Source organism: Meleagris gallopavo, chromosome 15 (genome assembly GCF_905368555.1).
Source record: "Meleagris gallopavo chromosome 15, MGAL_WU_HG_1.1, whole genome shotgun sequence".
NCBI classification, from domain to species: Eukaryota; Metazoa; Chordata; class Aves; order Galliformes; family Phasianidae; genus Meleagris; species Meleagris gallopavo.
In genome coordinates, this window is record NC_139418.1 from 10213468 (window position 1) to 10226665 (window position 13198).

General features: G+C 39.4%; 1 protein-coding gene across 2 annotated transcripts in view; it reads left to right on the forward strand.

Moving 5' to 3' along the window:
• RNF145 (ring finger protein 145) overlaps positions 1-13198 on the forward strand; it is a 40922-nt gene that overhangs the window by 9560 nt on the left and 18164 nt on the right. For both annotated transcript variants that reach the window (XM_085236365.1, XM_010719014.4), the window contains exon 3: positions 8841-8949. In XM_085236365.1, coding sequence (XP_085092491.1) covers positions 8841-8949 — 109 coding nt within the window. The remainder of the gene's footprint in view (positions 1-8840; positions 8950-13198) is intronic.

Sequence of the window (13198 nt, forward strand, 5' to 3'; positions counted from 1 at the left end):
AACATGGTTCAGGGAGCTGAGGTTTCAACCTTGCCCTGCAAGTCCAGCTCTGAAATGCTAGAAGTCTGCTTTCAGGAGATGAAAGGATTGCTGTTCTGGGACCTGCTCTCCAGGTGGGTATGTGATTCATCTAGTGAGTGCACATAGGGTTAATTAGGGCTCGGATCCAGACTGTTGAGGTTGATAGCCAATGACAATTAGCATGGGTGCTGCCTAGCTTTGGGAAAAGTGGCTGGCATGTAATTAGCCCATTCTGCAATGTTTCTTCCTTGTAGATGACTTAGAGGATAAAGATGTACTGGAGTCAGCTAAAGAAAACGCCCTTTAGTTAAGTTGTTAGAGGACTTTTTTTTTTTTTAATGGCTTGTCCAGTGTTTTAATTCTGACTGCACAAGTGTGACTTCTTATTTTCAATCTATTAAATGTCTGTCTGGAAGTTTATTTACTGTCATTGAAAACATATGTGGCTTTCTTTGTTATGGCTCCATTCTACTTGGCTAGGGATACTGATGTATCTACTTTTACTGCAGAAAGCTGATGTGACTGCTTTATGGGGTCTTCATGTGTTTTTGGGAGAGAGTGCTTGTTTGTTGTTGGTGAAATGACACAGGACTGTGCAGGCATGGAACTTTACCTGGTCTTCTCCTGCTTAGCTTGTTCTGTGCGTGCAACTTGTACACAAACAAATACCTCCTAGGAATTAGTTTGTCAGCTTAGTTTCTAATAGAAAACTAACAGTTGTGCAGTAAGCTATCAAGATATAACTTCCAACTGTGACACAACATTCTTTTTTATTGTCATTTAATAACATTCTGTTTGCTCCAGAGTGTTAAGGTAACACCAATAAAAAAGCATTAGAGAGATGGTAGGTATTACCTCAAAGTATTTCATCACCTGCATGCTACTTAAGTACTGAATCAGTGGATTCTGGTGTGCTCCTCCTACAAGCTGGTGTCTTAGTACACAATCACTCAGTGGTAATTCTGCTTTTTGCTTTTGCACTGTTGAGTGTCTGTACTTCTCTTGTTCCAACCTGTAGTTGCTGTGACCAAGGAGAGCATTTAAATCATCAAACAATTTGCTTGTTTTAAAAGATTTTCAGACAATTACCTGGGACAAAGCTTTGCTTGTACTCTATTTAAAAAGTTGATCTGTGTTTGTTCCTTGGTTGTTGGTCTTTTTTTCTTAAAGCTGCGTCAGCATGAAGCTGGGCTACATCAACTTTCATGTCCACACAACGTTCTCTAGATTTAATTGCATCAGTTTACATAATCTTAATTAAAATAATGTATCAGAATATTTAAATGGGATTTTTAAAATAAACAAAGTACTTTTTTTTTTTTTTACCAGTTTGGGAAATGAAGGTTCTTTGAAGATACGTTGAGGGAAATTAACTGTTAGCATGTAATCTGAACAACAGTTTGCTGTGCATATCTTTCAGCATGCTGATCTATTTTGTAAAAAAATAAAAATAAAAATCTTTCATACTTGCTGTAAGCAAACACAGTATCAGCAAATGTGGCAGCAGCTTTGTAATATAAAGTGATTACTGAATTTCTTTAAAGATAAGGTACCATATCACAGAAATGCTTGTAATGGCTTAGGAGATCAGATATGGCTCTCTCAGGTAGATGTTTAACGAACAGTTTGATTACAGCTCTATCAGGATTAGTAGATTCTACTGATTTTTTTTTTTTTAGAGTGAATGTTTTCCCAGCACCAAGGACCCAGCTGGAGGTTTCCAAGGTCATCCCTTTCACTCAGTTTGAAAGGCTGATTGTGTTTGGTCAGGTGAGGCGATATGTTATGGTGTGACTCACGTTTCAGGTAGCAGTACTGAGAAAGTCACAAAAGTCTCTAGGATGCAAGCTGCTATCTGATTCAGCTTTTCCCTCCCATATCATTTCATGAAGCAGTAAGTTCAACTGCATGAAATGTAACTATAATGTAAATGTAAAGCATTGCAAATAGCGGAGGTAAATTTCTGCTTAGAATTTTTGAAAGTAAGCAGATTAATTTAGTATAACAAAATTACTTTGCCATTTTCCTGTAAACTTTATCTGTCATTTGGCACTGTGGTTACTGTTTCAGAGGTTTAAAAGGCCTCTGTGTGGCCTGCAGTAGTCTTCAACATGCACAGCATGTGTTAAGTTTGCACACAGCTGCTGCAGTATCAGTGGTGGTTGGAGTGGTCTGTTATCAGATAGAGAGATCTGGAGGTGGGGAATGGGGGAAAGCTTAGAAAAGGAACAAAAAAGCTTCTGTTCACAACTCTTTTAACACTTAATTAAACTTGTTTTATGTAAGTTAAGTTAACCCTTATATAAGTTAACCCTCTTCTTAAGGATAAGAAGTGCTAGCTAAAATGGTTTTCTATCTCAAACTTGAATGTGGTGTAGGCTAGCACACTGCTACAGTCAGACTTCAGTGCTTTATTCTATGCTCTAGAGTAGCTCTGAGAGGAGAGTCATTTATATTTCTTTGATACAGATGACGGAAATAGATGAAACCACGTAATTTCTTCCTCTGAAGGGCAAAGTAATGCTATTTTGTTCTAATTCGTAGATGCTCTGAAGTTAAATGGAAAGACTCATGTACTTAACCTGTAATCAGACTTGGAAATAAATCACTATGGGCACTGGAGTATGCTAAATATGTATTGTTTTCTTAACTAAGAATAAGAGCAGTTTTCTATCTTTAACTGTATTCTTTGTCATAACAACAATAATAAAATCTGGGAAACAAACTCAAGAAACCATTTTAAATACTTTGAATAAGTAGAACATGCGTCATCTTTCCCAACCCTGTTTATAATTGCAGATTCTTGAAGTTTATGGTTAATACCATAATTGTTTGGTCACATCTCTGACCAGGTATGAACTACTTGTTTGGAATAAGGCCTTCAACAAAGAGACATGGGGCAGAAGAAGCCTGAAGATGCTGCCATCCGATGGTAGCTGGTTGCTATTTTTCTTGGTCTGCCCGCTTTCTTTGAACAATCATGCATTCATTGGAAGATCTTTTATTTGCTTGGATTTTGTTTTTTGTGGTGTCCTTTAAATGGTATCCTGGGCTCCATCGGAAGAGGGGTGGCCAGCAGGGGCGGGGAGGTGATTGTCCCCCTCTACTCTGTTGTTGTAAGGCCCCATCTGGAGTGCTGTGTCCAGGTCTGGAGCCCTCAGTACAAGAAAGACAGGGAGCTGTTAGAGAGAGACCAGAGGAGAGCCGCAAAGATGATCAGGGGGCTGGAGCACCTCCCCTATGAAGACAGGCTGAGGGAGCTGGGCTTGTTCAGCCTGGAGAAAAGAAGACTGCAGCCTTTCAGTACCCAAAGGGAGCCTACAAACAGGAGGGGAATCAACTCTTTGAAAGGGTAGATAACAGCAGGACAACGAGAAATGGTTTTAGGTTGAGGGAGGGGAGACTTAGGTTGGATGTGAGGGGAAGTTTTTTACAGAGAGAGTGGTGAGGTGCTGGAACAGCTGCCCAGACAGGTTGTGGATGCCCCATCCATCCCTGGAGGTGTTCAGGGCCAGGTTGGATGGGGCCCTGGGCAGCCTGGTCTAGCATTAAATGTGGAGGTTGGTGTCCCTGCCTGTGGCAGGGGTTGAAGATTCACAATCCTTGAGGTCCCTTCCAACCCAGGTCATTCTTGATTTAAGAGGAAAGTTTCAGAGGTCTGATAGAAACACAGTAAGAAGTGCCATGGGAAGCTTTGGTTCACACTGCAGCAGCAAGCAGTTGGGCTCATTCCAAAAAGAAACTTCTCAAAATCCTGAGATGAGGATGCATGACTAAATGTGCAAATGCAATTAATGCACACACAGGTGAAGTGCTGCTCAGATCCAGCACATCTAGCTCCTCTAGATTTTCTGTCCCACGTCTTCTGTTGCCCTCCTTCCAGAGCCATTTAATTTAAGGGATAGTAGAACTATTTGCTGACTGTTACTATTTTAAACTGTGGTTATTTTTAACTGAGTGCAGTTGGATGACATGAACTTGGTCTTTATTTCCTCTGAAAAAATACTTGCTGTATCTTGATATCCTCGTCTTGAATTATACAATGCATTTGGTAGATAAAGAAGTGGGTAGAGATCATGCCATGGTCAAAATATAGCATACTCTTTTTTTTTTTTTTTCTTCCCCCCTTTCCTATTCCCAGAGTCTGCTGGTTCCCATACTGCTGCCGTAGCATCCTAGGCTTTTTCTGATCAGCTTCAGGTAACTTCTCTGTGAAGCTGGTAACACTTTTTGGTAACTTGTATTGCTATTTATTATTTTAAGATGTCAATAGTAGCTTGATTGAAAGGAGATTCTTAAAATTTTATGAGGTTCAGTTGACAGTTGTATTTCTGAGTACCACAATTTGGCAATTTGTGTTCATAACTTGGAATACTTCGTGAGTCGTTCTATTTTTATGGTTCCAATTCCAGCTGTGCTTTCATTTGCAGTTTTCTTCAGGTTCTCCCTGGTTGTAAGTCATGCCAAAACTCTGGCCAGGATGTGTGCTGTGTTACAGAAGCAGCCCCTAAATGATAGAGCAGTTCTAGAACCTGAAGTCCATTTTGTTTATTCTGACATAACTGTAAATCTCTGTAAGGAACTCAGTTCTTGGATTATTTATATTTCAAACACTCAATCTGTTACATATTTAATAATTCAAGAAACATCTGTTGAAACTGATGGCAATACCCCAGTAATGAGTAAATTGTTGCAATTATTTTCACTGAGATATGCAGATGTTTGTGATGATTTCAGATCTCTGTTTATAGTTGCACTTTGCCATGACTGGGTAAATACTAATTTTCTTGTGCACAAGTAGGTTTAGATGTGTGTTTTCTCAGCGTAGAATTAATTTTTCAACATGTTTTCTGAAAGGCAAAAATACCACGTTGGCTCCAAGTACAAAACTTCTCGGTGTGCAACATTTGTCTTCAGCAGCTCTGGGTGAGTGGGAGAGTGAGGAAGCTGAAGGTATATAAGAGCTTTTCTTCTGTCCTGACTTAAAAATAAATGGCTGTTGTGGCTCCTTCTGGACTTGAGCCAACCTTCCATCAGTGTGGCCACAGGAGTTTGGTAACTTCTGCATCATGCCTTACCAACCAGGTGCTCTGAAGAGTACCTTTTGAAATCTGTCCACTTTTGAAATAGACATTTTAGGTATGTAGGCAATTTGTAAAATCTGTCTAAATGGTTCTGGTGTGAATGGTTATCCTAAGAATTAGACTCACTTGGGATAAAGGTGCAAGTTGTAATCCTGCTTCTACTACATCAGGTACAGTCTTTCAGAAGTTTCCCTGTGCTTGATGCTTGTATGTTGTGGCCAGGTGATTTTTGGAGTAAACTGAAATGGGGACAGGCAAGGATTAGGCTAAAATTAAATAGCTGACTTGGTGGGGCACTGGTCCTACGTGGAGCCAGGACAGATAGAGTCTCGATGGTGTTCTGTGGCTCACAGGTTGCTGCTTTGCAGGGCATTGTAAGATGCACCCTTTATCCTCAGTGGGGATGGTTGAGCAGGAAGATAACTCCTTCCAAATTAATTTTCTGGTACAATTCAAGCTATTACTTTCTGGTGCTCAAAGATTTAAATTCCTTCCTTTGTAGTATCCAGCATAAGCAGCTGCTTTCCTTCTGAGAGCGGTGTTTCCTTGACGAGCCTCTGCTGAAGCAGTATCCAAGAGATGGTTTGGTTTTATTAAGAAATGCTATGAACTCTTGAATTGGCTTTCATCTGCAGAGTTCTCATTTTTCAGCTAAACCTGTAGGAAACTTAGATTAATAACATGAAGTGGACACAAGGGATCTGTAATCATGCAAATGAGCACTAAAATGGTTCATGAAGAGGATACGCTGTGGCTTTGATCGTGCTCTGGAAACCTCCACTGTATGCAGCTTGCCAATAAAGCTCGGGAGTGGGGAAGGAGGTAACGCGGGGTGAGGGGAGCTGGGAAACACCTTGGTGGGAAGCAACCAGAGACTGCTGAAAGGCAGTTTGTGAGCTGTGCTTACTGTAACAATGAGCACTGCACAGTGAGGGGTTTTCATCTAGCTGAATCGACACGTTGTAAATGAGGTCATGAGCCAATTAATGCCTGTGTTCTTGTCTAGAAATGTTTAACTTAGCTTTTCTGTTGATTTTTATTTTCTTTCTTCAGTGGTGTCTAAACCAGTTCCATCTTACAGAAGAGGTGGTGGAAGCTCTCTGCTTCCTTTTGCTGCCAAATAGGTGCTCTGTGCTTTTTAAGTTGGGCCAAATCAGATTCTGTTAACCCATGCTGAAGGTTACCCACCAGGATGACTATTTCTCAAGTTGTAAATCCTTGAGATCCTTCCCCAAAAGAAATGTCTGTTTTCAATACCATGCTTTCTTCTGACAGAAGAGGTGCAAATGAAAACAATGTAATAATTTAGATGAGAAAGCCGCTGTGAGAAATTTCATTTCCTGGTCCTTTGTTTTGAAGTAGAATCTCATTTATGCCATTTACTAATTATATCATTTGTCAAAGCAAAAAGAAAGGGAACAGAATATTGCTGCTGCTATGTCTGAATTTGAGCTCATCTTCCTTCTGCAAGTTTGGTAATGAATTATTTGCTTTCTTTTTTTGGCAGAGGCATTGTAGATAAAAATGAGGTTGAATACCACTGTGGGAATAGGGCCTCTGCAGAAAGAATGCAAATATTGCAGCATCAAGTTTGTCAAAATCTCTCTAGTGAAGTTATAAGATGGAACAGTCAGTGGGAGTGAAAAGAAACTACTTCAAAGGTCTACAACTCTCTCGTCAAAATGTAACAGAGTAAATAAAGGCAATTTCAAAACAAATATTTAAATTCTGGCTCAAACTCACGAATGGTGGCATCGCCTTTGCTGCCTGCAGGTCATTTGTGTGAAAGGTACAGATGTGACAGTAGCCTTCATATCTTCTGATCTGTAATAAGATGTTTTTTCACCCCTTCAACGTATCCTCCTGTATTTGAGTTAGCGATCACAGAGAAGAATCAGTCACTTTAAAATATTCCTATATAACGTGGCTGTGCTGCAGTTGCTGCCCCCTGAAAAGTCTTCCTTCTGCATAAATTATCCCAGCACCTTTCAAGTTCATAACCAAATGGCCTTTCATGTGACTGAATAAGGTAAAGAAGATGGCAGAGCTTAAATGCAGATGCAGTAAGCAGGTATTCTTGGACTATTTATAGAGTAGAAGAGGAATAAAAGACTGCATAATAAACACCATTTAGTTCTCCTCCACCTGAAGGTGAGTCACAGGCTATGCTGAGTGAGAAAGTTTTGGGGAGGTTGGACTCAGGGCTGGAGTGGGGCATGGCTGTGCCAGACAGGCTTGTCCCTACCAAAGCAATGAAGGGAAGGTGGTGAACACAGCAAGGACCTGGTATTAAAAATGTCTGCAGTTGTTTTGAGAGCTGGTTTTGCTGTGGGCATCCTGATGGCTTTTCTAGGAGCATGCTGCAAGTCACCTCGAAGACCTGAGTATTGGCAGAGTTTAGGGGCTGCTTATTGCAGGTGAGACCTACTAAGTAGCCTTGGAATACTTCGACATAAATACTAACTTTGACATTGTATCTTTATCAAATGTAGGAATATATTGTGTTACAGTAGCTGTTTGTCTCACCTTTGAGTACTTAATCTAGAGTTATGTTGCTTTCTTTGGTATTCTTTAAAAATTTCCTGAATTAACTCAGTTAAACAGGCTGTACTCAGAGTTGCTGAGTAGTTGGATGATACTTAGGGCTGCACGCTCACATTACACTTGAGGTGATGGGTTAACTTCTTTGGTGTTTTCTTCTTAGCTGAAGGGAAGTTGTGAGCCACAGCTGGTTTTGTTTTTTTCTTTTTTTTTTTTTCTCTTGAATGAGTTTCAGTGCCAGGCACTTCAGTTGACCTTCAGAAAGAGAATGAGTGTGCTGCATTGTGTTGGAGAGCTGGGGAATAGAGATTAGTACAGGCACCACACAATGGGTCTTTGACCTGTTGAGTGGCCAGGAAAGTGAAGAGGATGGGCAAACACAAAACACTGCCCGTTTGTGGAGTGCACTTTGAGGTATTGCGTTAATAAAATATCCTAATGAGAGCAGTTAGGGAAAGAAAGATCAGTGTTCTGTTGGTTATAAAAGCTACTGAGCAGCCAGGCTGTGTTTTTGAAGACTGGAGCCTTACCTGCATTGGATCATTTTCCACAGTTTTACTAAATACCAACAGGCAGTGAAGTAATGGCTGCTGTCAGTGCCCACAAACACTCGGTTGTGCCACGTCATCTTGTTTCATGGAGCCCTGTGGCTTCAGTGTGCTTTAATGTTACCAGAATGGAGAAGAGCCTGTGTCTGTCTACCTCAGTTGTGGGCATGGATAGTGGAAGAATTGAAGCATATAGTGATAATCAGCATGAATGAGTGTTCTGTATGTTCTTTGCTTAAAGCAAAGGATATTTGACATCTCACGATTGAGTTTGTTGGATGGATAGACTTCTTCTGCTACACTGAAATTTATTTTCATTTGAAAGAGGGACACCTAAGCCTTTTCCTTTTGTTACATTGGTTTTGATAGTGTCTTGCTAAAACACGGGCGGATCAAGTCCACCACTTGCTGTCTGGATGTAATGCTATAGAAACTGGTAGAGCTGTCTCTGCTCATGGGGGGAGGGGGAAGCAGTTTTAGTGTGCTGTGTGTTTTGATGAGAGGAAACTAAAAATGCATGAGTTATGACCAAATGGAAGCAAAGATAATTGACGAGATCTGGATAACTTGAGTGCTAGTTCATATTTTAAGAACCATGGGGTTAGGTAATACTTTTTGAAATCTCAAACTCTACTTTCTGTTACAGGTTACATCTTAAGTGTTGTGCTCCTAACTTTACCAAGGCAACACCTTGTTCAGCTTTACCTGTACTTTCTGACTGCACTGCTGCTGTATGCTGGGCACCAAATTTCCAGGTAGGAATAATAAGAGGGTTAATTTTGTTAACTTCATTTGTGGGTTAAGAATATAATGGATACTTTATTAAGTTCTTTAAGTACTTTATTAAGTATTAAGCTTCTGCAAATTGGGGAAGGTCTGGTTTTCTGGAAACTTTTTCTTGTGCCAAATAACTGCATGTATCATGTTGTTGTTTATCTTAAAAAGTTAGTGGAATTAAATGTGCTGTCAACAAGTTCTGGTGCATTTGTGTTGACTTAAGAGAAGTTTTTAGCTGTTTTTCTGCAGAGTATAATGTCTATTAATCTGAGGACAGAAAACACTTCAGGACTAAATATGACCTGTGATGTAGTAACCCGTTACTCAGTGGCATAATTAACATGCTTTCAACACTGAGGCATCTTACCAAGTGAATAGAATGTTACCTTCAAATTCCTGGCACATATGAGAAGGGAGAAAGTAGTGCTTTGGAGGGTAGTAAAATTTGTGGAATTTATTCTTAAATTCACTTTTGTGTAATATATTTTACAATGAAGGCAAAAAGAAGAGTTTTGGGATCTAAAACACAAAGCAATAGGCTGGACAGCTCTGAGAAAGGCAAGACAAAGTGGATCATCTTCATTTGTTTGGCAGGAGTTAAATCTGTTGAAAGCCAATGTAAACTTTTCTAGTGACAAGATGATAAATTGGAACCAAAGAGAGTGCCCTCACATTAATGTCTTTATGTGGGAAGTTTTGTAAATATGGACCTAAGCCTGATTTCTTTTTTTTTTTTTTCCCTGCTGATGGGAAACATTTAAAAATGTGCTTTTGATTCATTTAAGTGAAGTAATAGGTTTGTTATTTCTGCATCAAAATTGTTGTACTAAAACATTTGCTGGAACGTTTGCATATGCTGCAGCTCAGGGGAAGTGTTCATGAAGGTTTTGTGGTAAGTTGGTGTGCAACTCTCGTAGTTGTCAGAGTTTCAGTTAATAATTTCCTGAACTGATGAGGGTGCAAGAGAGAAATCAGACCTCTTATTTACTGGGTAGGAAGGAAAAAGGACTTTTTTCATCATCCTCAGCGGAGTCCTCAGTTTTTACAGATACAGTTTGTGGGTGTTTCTGATAGAATTAAAGGCTTACTAGTTAGAAAAAGCAACCTAAACATTATTTATTGTATTTGTATTGAAGTGAGAATACAAATGGTACCAGAAACCCATCAGATACAGGACTATGGTCCAGAACATTTAGAGCTAAAGATCCTTATGCCATTCTGGATCTTGGAATCTTTCAAGTCAAAGGGAGGTGGTATGGATTTTGGTTAATAAATATACTTCTATGCCTTAATGTGATTTTTATAGTTGTTTTTCTCCATAGTGTGAATTGTAAGTGGTATTGCATTTTGAGATTTGGCATTTAAAGGCTTCATTGAAATACGTTGGATAACTATTGCTTGGTCTGTTTGCTTTTGTACTGAGCTTTCTGTATTTGATGCTTCTGGAGTGTATTAATGAAGACTTTAATTAAATCTTTCATCAACTGGCACAAAAATATTTAATTAAAAGATGTCTGAAATTCAAATAGTCCAGCACTATTCCCTAGATATTTAACAAAGCAAGTGTAGCTCGTGCTTCTGAGTGAGCTTATCCATTCCCTGGATATAAGACGGACTGGTTTGAAAGAAGGCACTGCACAGGGGGAGCTCTGCAACAGCCTTTGTATTGCACAGGGAATGCAAACTTGAATTAGGTTTTCCAAAGAATTTCTGAATCAGAAGGATTCAAAGAAAAATTCAAAGAATTTCTGAATACTAGTTTCATAATGAAACTAGTAAGGTTTAACAACGTGCAGGTACTCTCTTGTTGCTGGAGCTAAACCTCTTATTAATGGTGCCATCCAATTATAACTGATGTTTCTATTTAGCAGACTGACTGTAGTGAGACATACAGTTATCATGTGTGCAGACTCTTCCTGATTTTTTTGCTAATAAATCTGCTCAGTGTGTGCTGCTTGCACACATTACCAGTTGGGAGGCTATTTAAAACAGAAGAGATCCCATCTTGAGGCGAGGCCAGTTTGGTTAATGCAGATTTTAGAACAAGAATCAGCTGGCACTTGTGACTCTGCAGCGTCCTGGAAATTCTGAGCTGCTGGAAGACTGCAGCCTTCAGTGCTGTTTTTCCAGCCCAGAAATAGCTTGTGGTTCAGCTGCAAGTCTAGGAACAAGATCTGAATGTTATAGTTAAGCTCTGATTCAGACTTCAGATCTCTTTGACCTTGACAAGACACTTCTTAGCGTTTGCTTCCTCAGCTGTAAAACCGGGAATTACCTTAATGTATAAGGATTGATTAATTAATGTTTGTGAGCATTTGGAGAGTCCACGGCGGTGCTGCATTCATACATCACATGTTAGCCTGGCAATTTGGGTAGAGATAATTCACCATCTGTTTAAGAAAAAAGAAGTCAGCTTTAAAAAACAGCCCTGCCACTCTTGACAAAGAAAACATATGGTTTTTTTTCTTTTATATGTGGCTGCATGAATGTCTTGCTTGAAAGGATCATGTTTTCCCCCCTCCAGCTCCCAGTTTCAACAATAAAACTGAGTAAAAGAAATGAAGCAATTGAAAATACTATTTATGCTATAAAATGGGGTACACATTATATTAGCTGATGCTATCATTGCATTCCAGATGTTGAACCTGGCAGAGCTTGGGGAAGATTTGGGATGAAGGTAGCTGGGAGGAAGAAAGGAGGAGGAAAAGGCAGGGAGCAAGCGATTGAATTCTGTCTTATCTGTATTTTTAAAACATTTCAAATTTTCAGAGTACCTGTAGACATTCAAACTCTTAAGTATGTGTGCATTTGATGTTAACAGCAAAGATTAATCAGTCAAAGTAAGTGTCAGCAGTATGTCTCAATTAGATAAAATAACAACTGTGCCTTGTGCTTGTCAATTACAAAGCATATTTTTAATAACAGAAGACCTTTCTTGGCTTTCCATAACAATTAATGATTGTACTGTATCTCGTCACCTTTATAGAGCAATGTTAATCATGGCAGTCCAGCAGCTTGATAAAATGAGGCATACACGTACAAAATGGAAAACAGGCAATTTGATCTAAGCTTTATTCTTACATCCTAATTTTCTACAGCAATAACACAGTTTCAGCCATTGTATTAATGTTTTCTTACATTTCTGGAGTAAAATGAACAATTCTCAAATGTACATAAAAGCTGCAGCTTAATACAGCTTTAATTGTTCAAAATTGAGTGCAGACTCTTGTTCTTCTCAACATCTTGTGTAGCAGTGCAGCTGTTCCAGGCATCTTTTGGTTGGTATCTGTGCCAAAAGATCCCATGTTTCTACTAGTGGGAAGAGAATAATTACTTTTCTTACTCAGACATCATCTACAAATACTGTTCAAAAAAATATAGGAGACCTTAAAACACTGCTTATCTGAGCTGGTAGGTGTGCAAATCTAAATTAAAGAGAGATACTTAAAGAATGAAGCCAAGTGTGACACCTCTGTGCGAATGACTGAGTCAGCCAAGGGCAAGAAATACAGCTTGAAAGTCTTGTTCCTGCTATGAAGGAGACGGCTGTAAGTGCAGCTTTGTTGGTGTCTTAGCTAAGTTGTGTAAGGTTTTCTTGCTACCGTTGGTGTTCTGGATGATTTTGTAACCTGTTTCCTGGCAGATGTAGAAAATGTTAGATGTCTTCACTGCTTTCTTTCCAGCAGTTTAGAAATAACCATCGTTTTCACCTTCAATTTTGGATGGAGCACGATATTGCTAATAGAAAAAGCCATCTTCAGCATGTTGCAAATTTGTATGAAACCTGTGGTAGTGTTCTTTTCTCCCTTTGTAACTGATAGATTACCCTGCTTGTTTTGCACGTGCTGAGAGAAAGTGCTTTCTCCAAATGGAAATAAAAAAATATATACCCAGCTTTGTCCCAGAGACTGTATCTGTGTGGGTGTTTGAAGACTGAAAATCAACCAACCAAAACCTTGCACTGGCTTGACAGCAAGGGAGAATGTTCTACCTAGGATGAACTGTTAGCTGCCTTTTCCATCCTCATGTGTTCTTGATTGTAGGTGGTGTAGGTTCCAGTCTAAAGAGCCCATACCTGCATACCTTGCATGCACTGTGACACTTGAAAAGCTGCACTGAGTAGGCAGTGATGTCAACTATGAAGAAGGGGCTTTGAAGTGTTTAAGTACCTTGAGATTTATGTCTCAAATTCCAGAGACTTTTTGTAAATGAGTGTGTGAATACCTT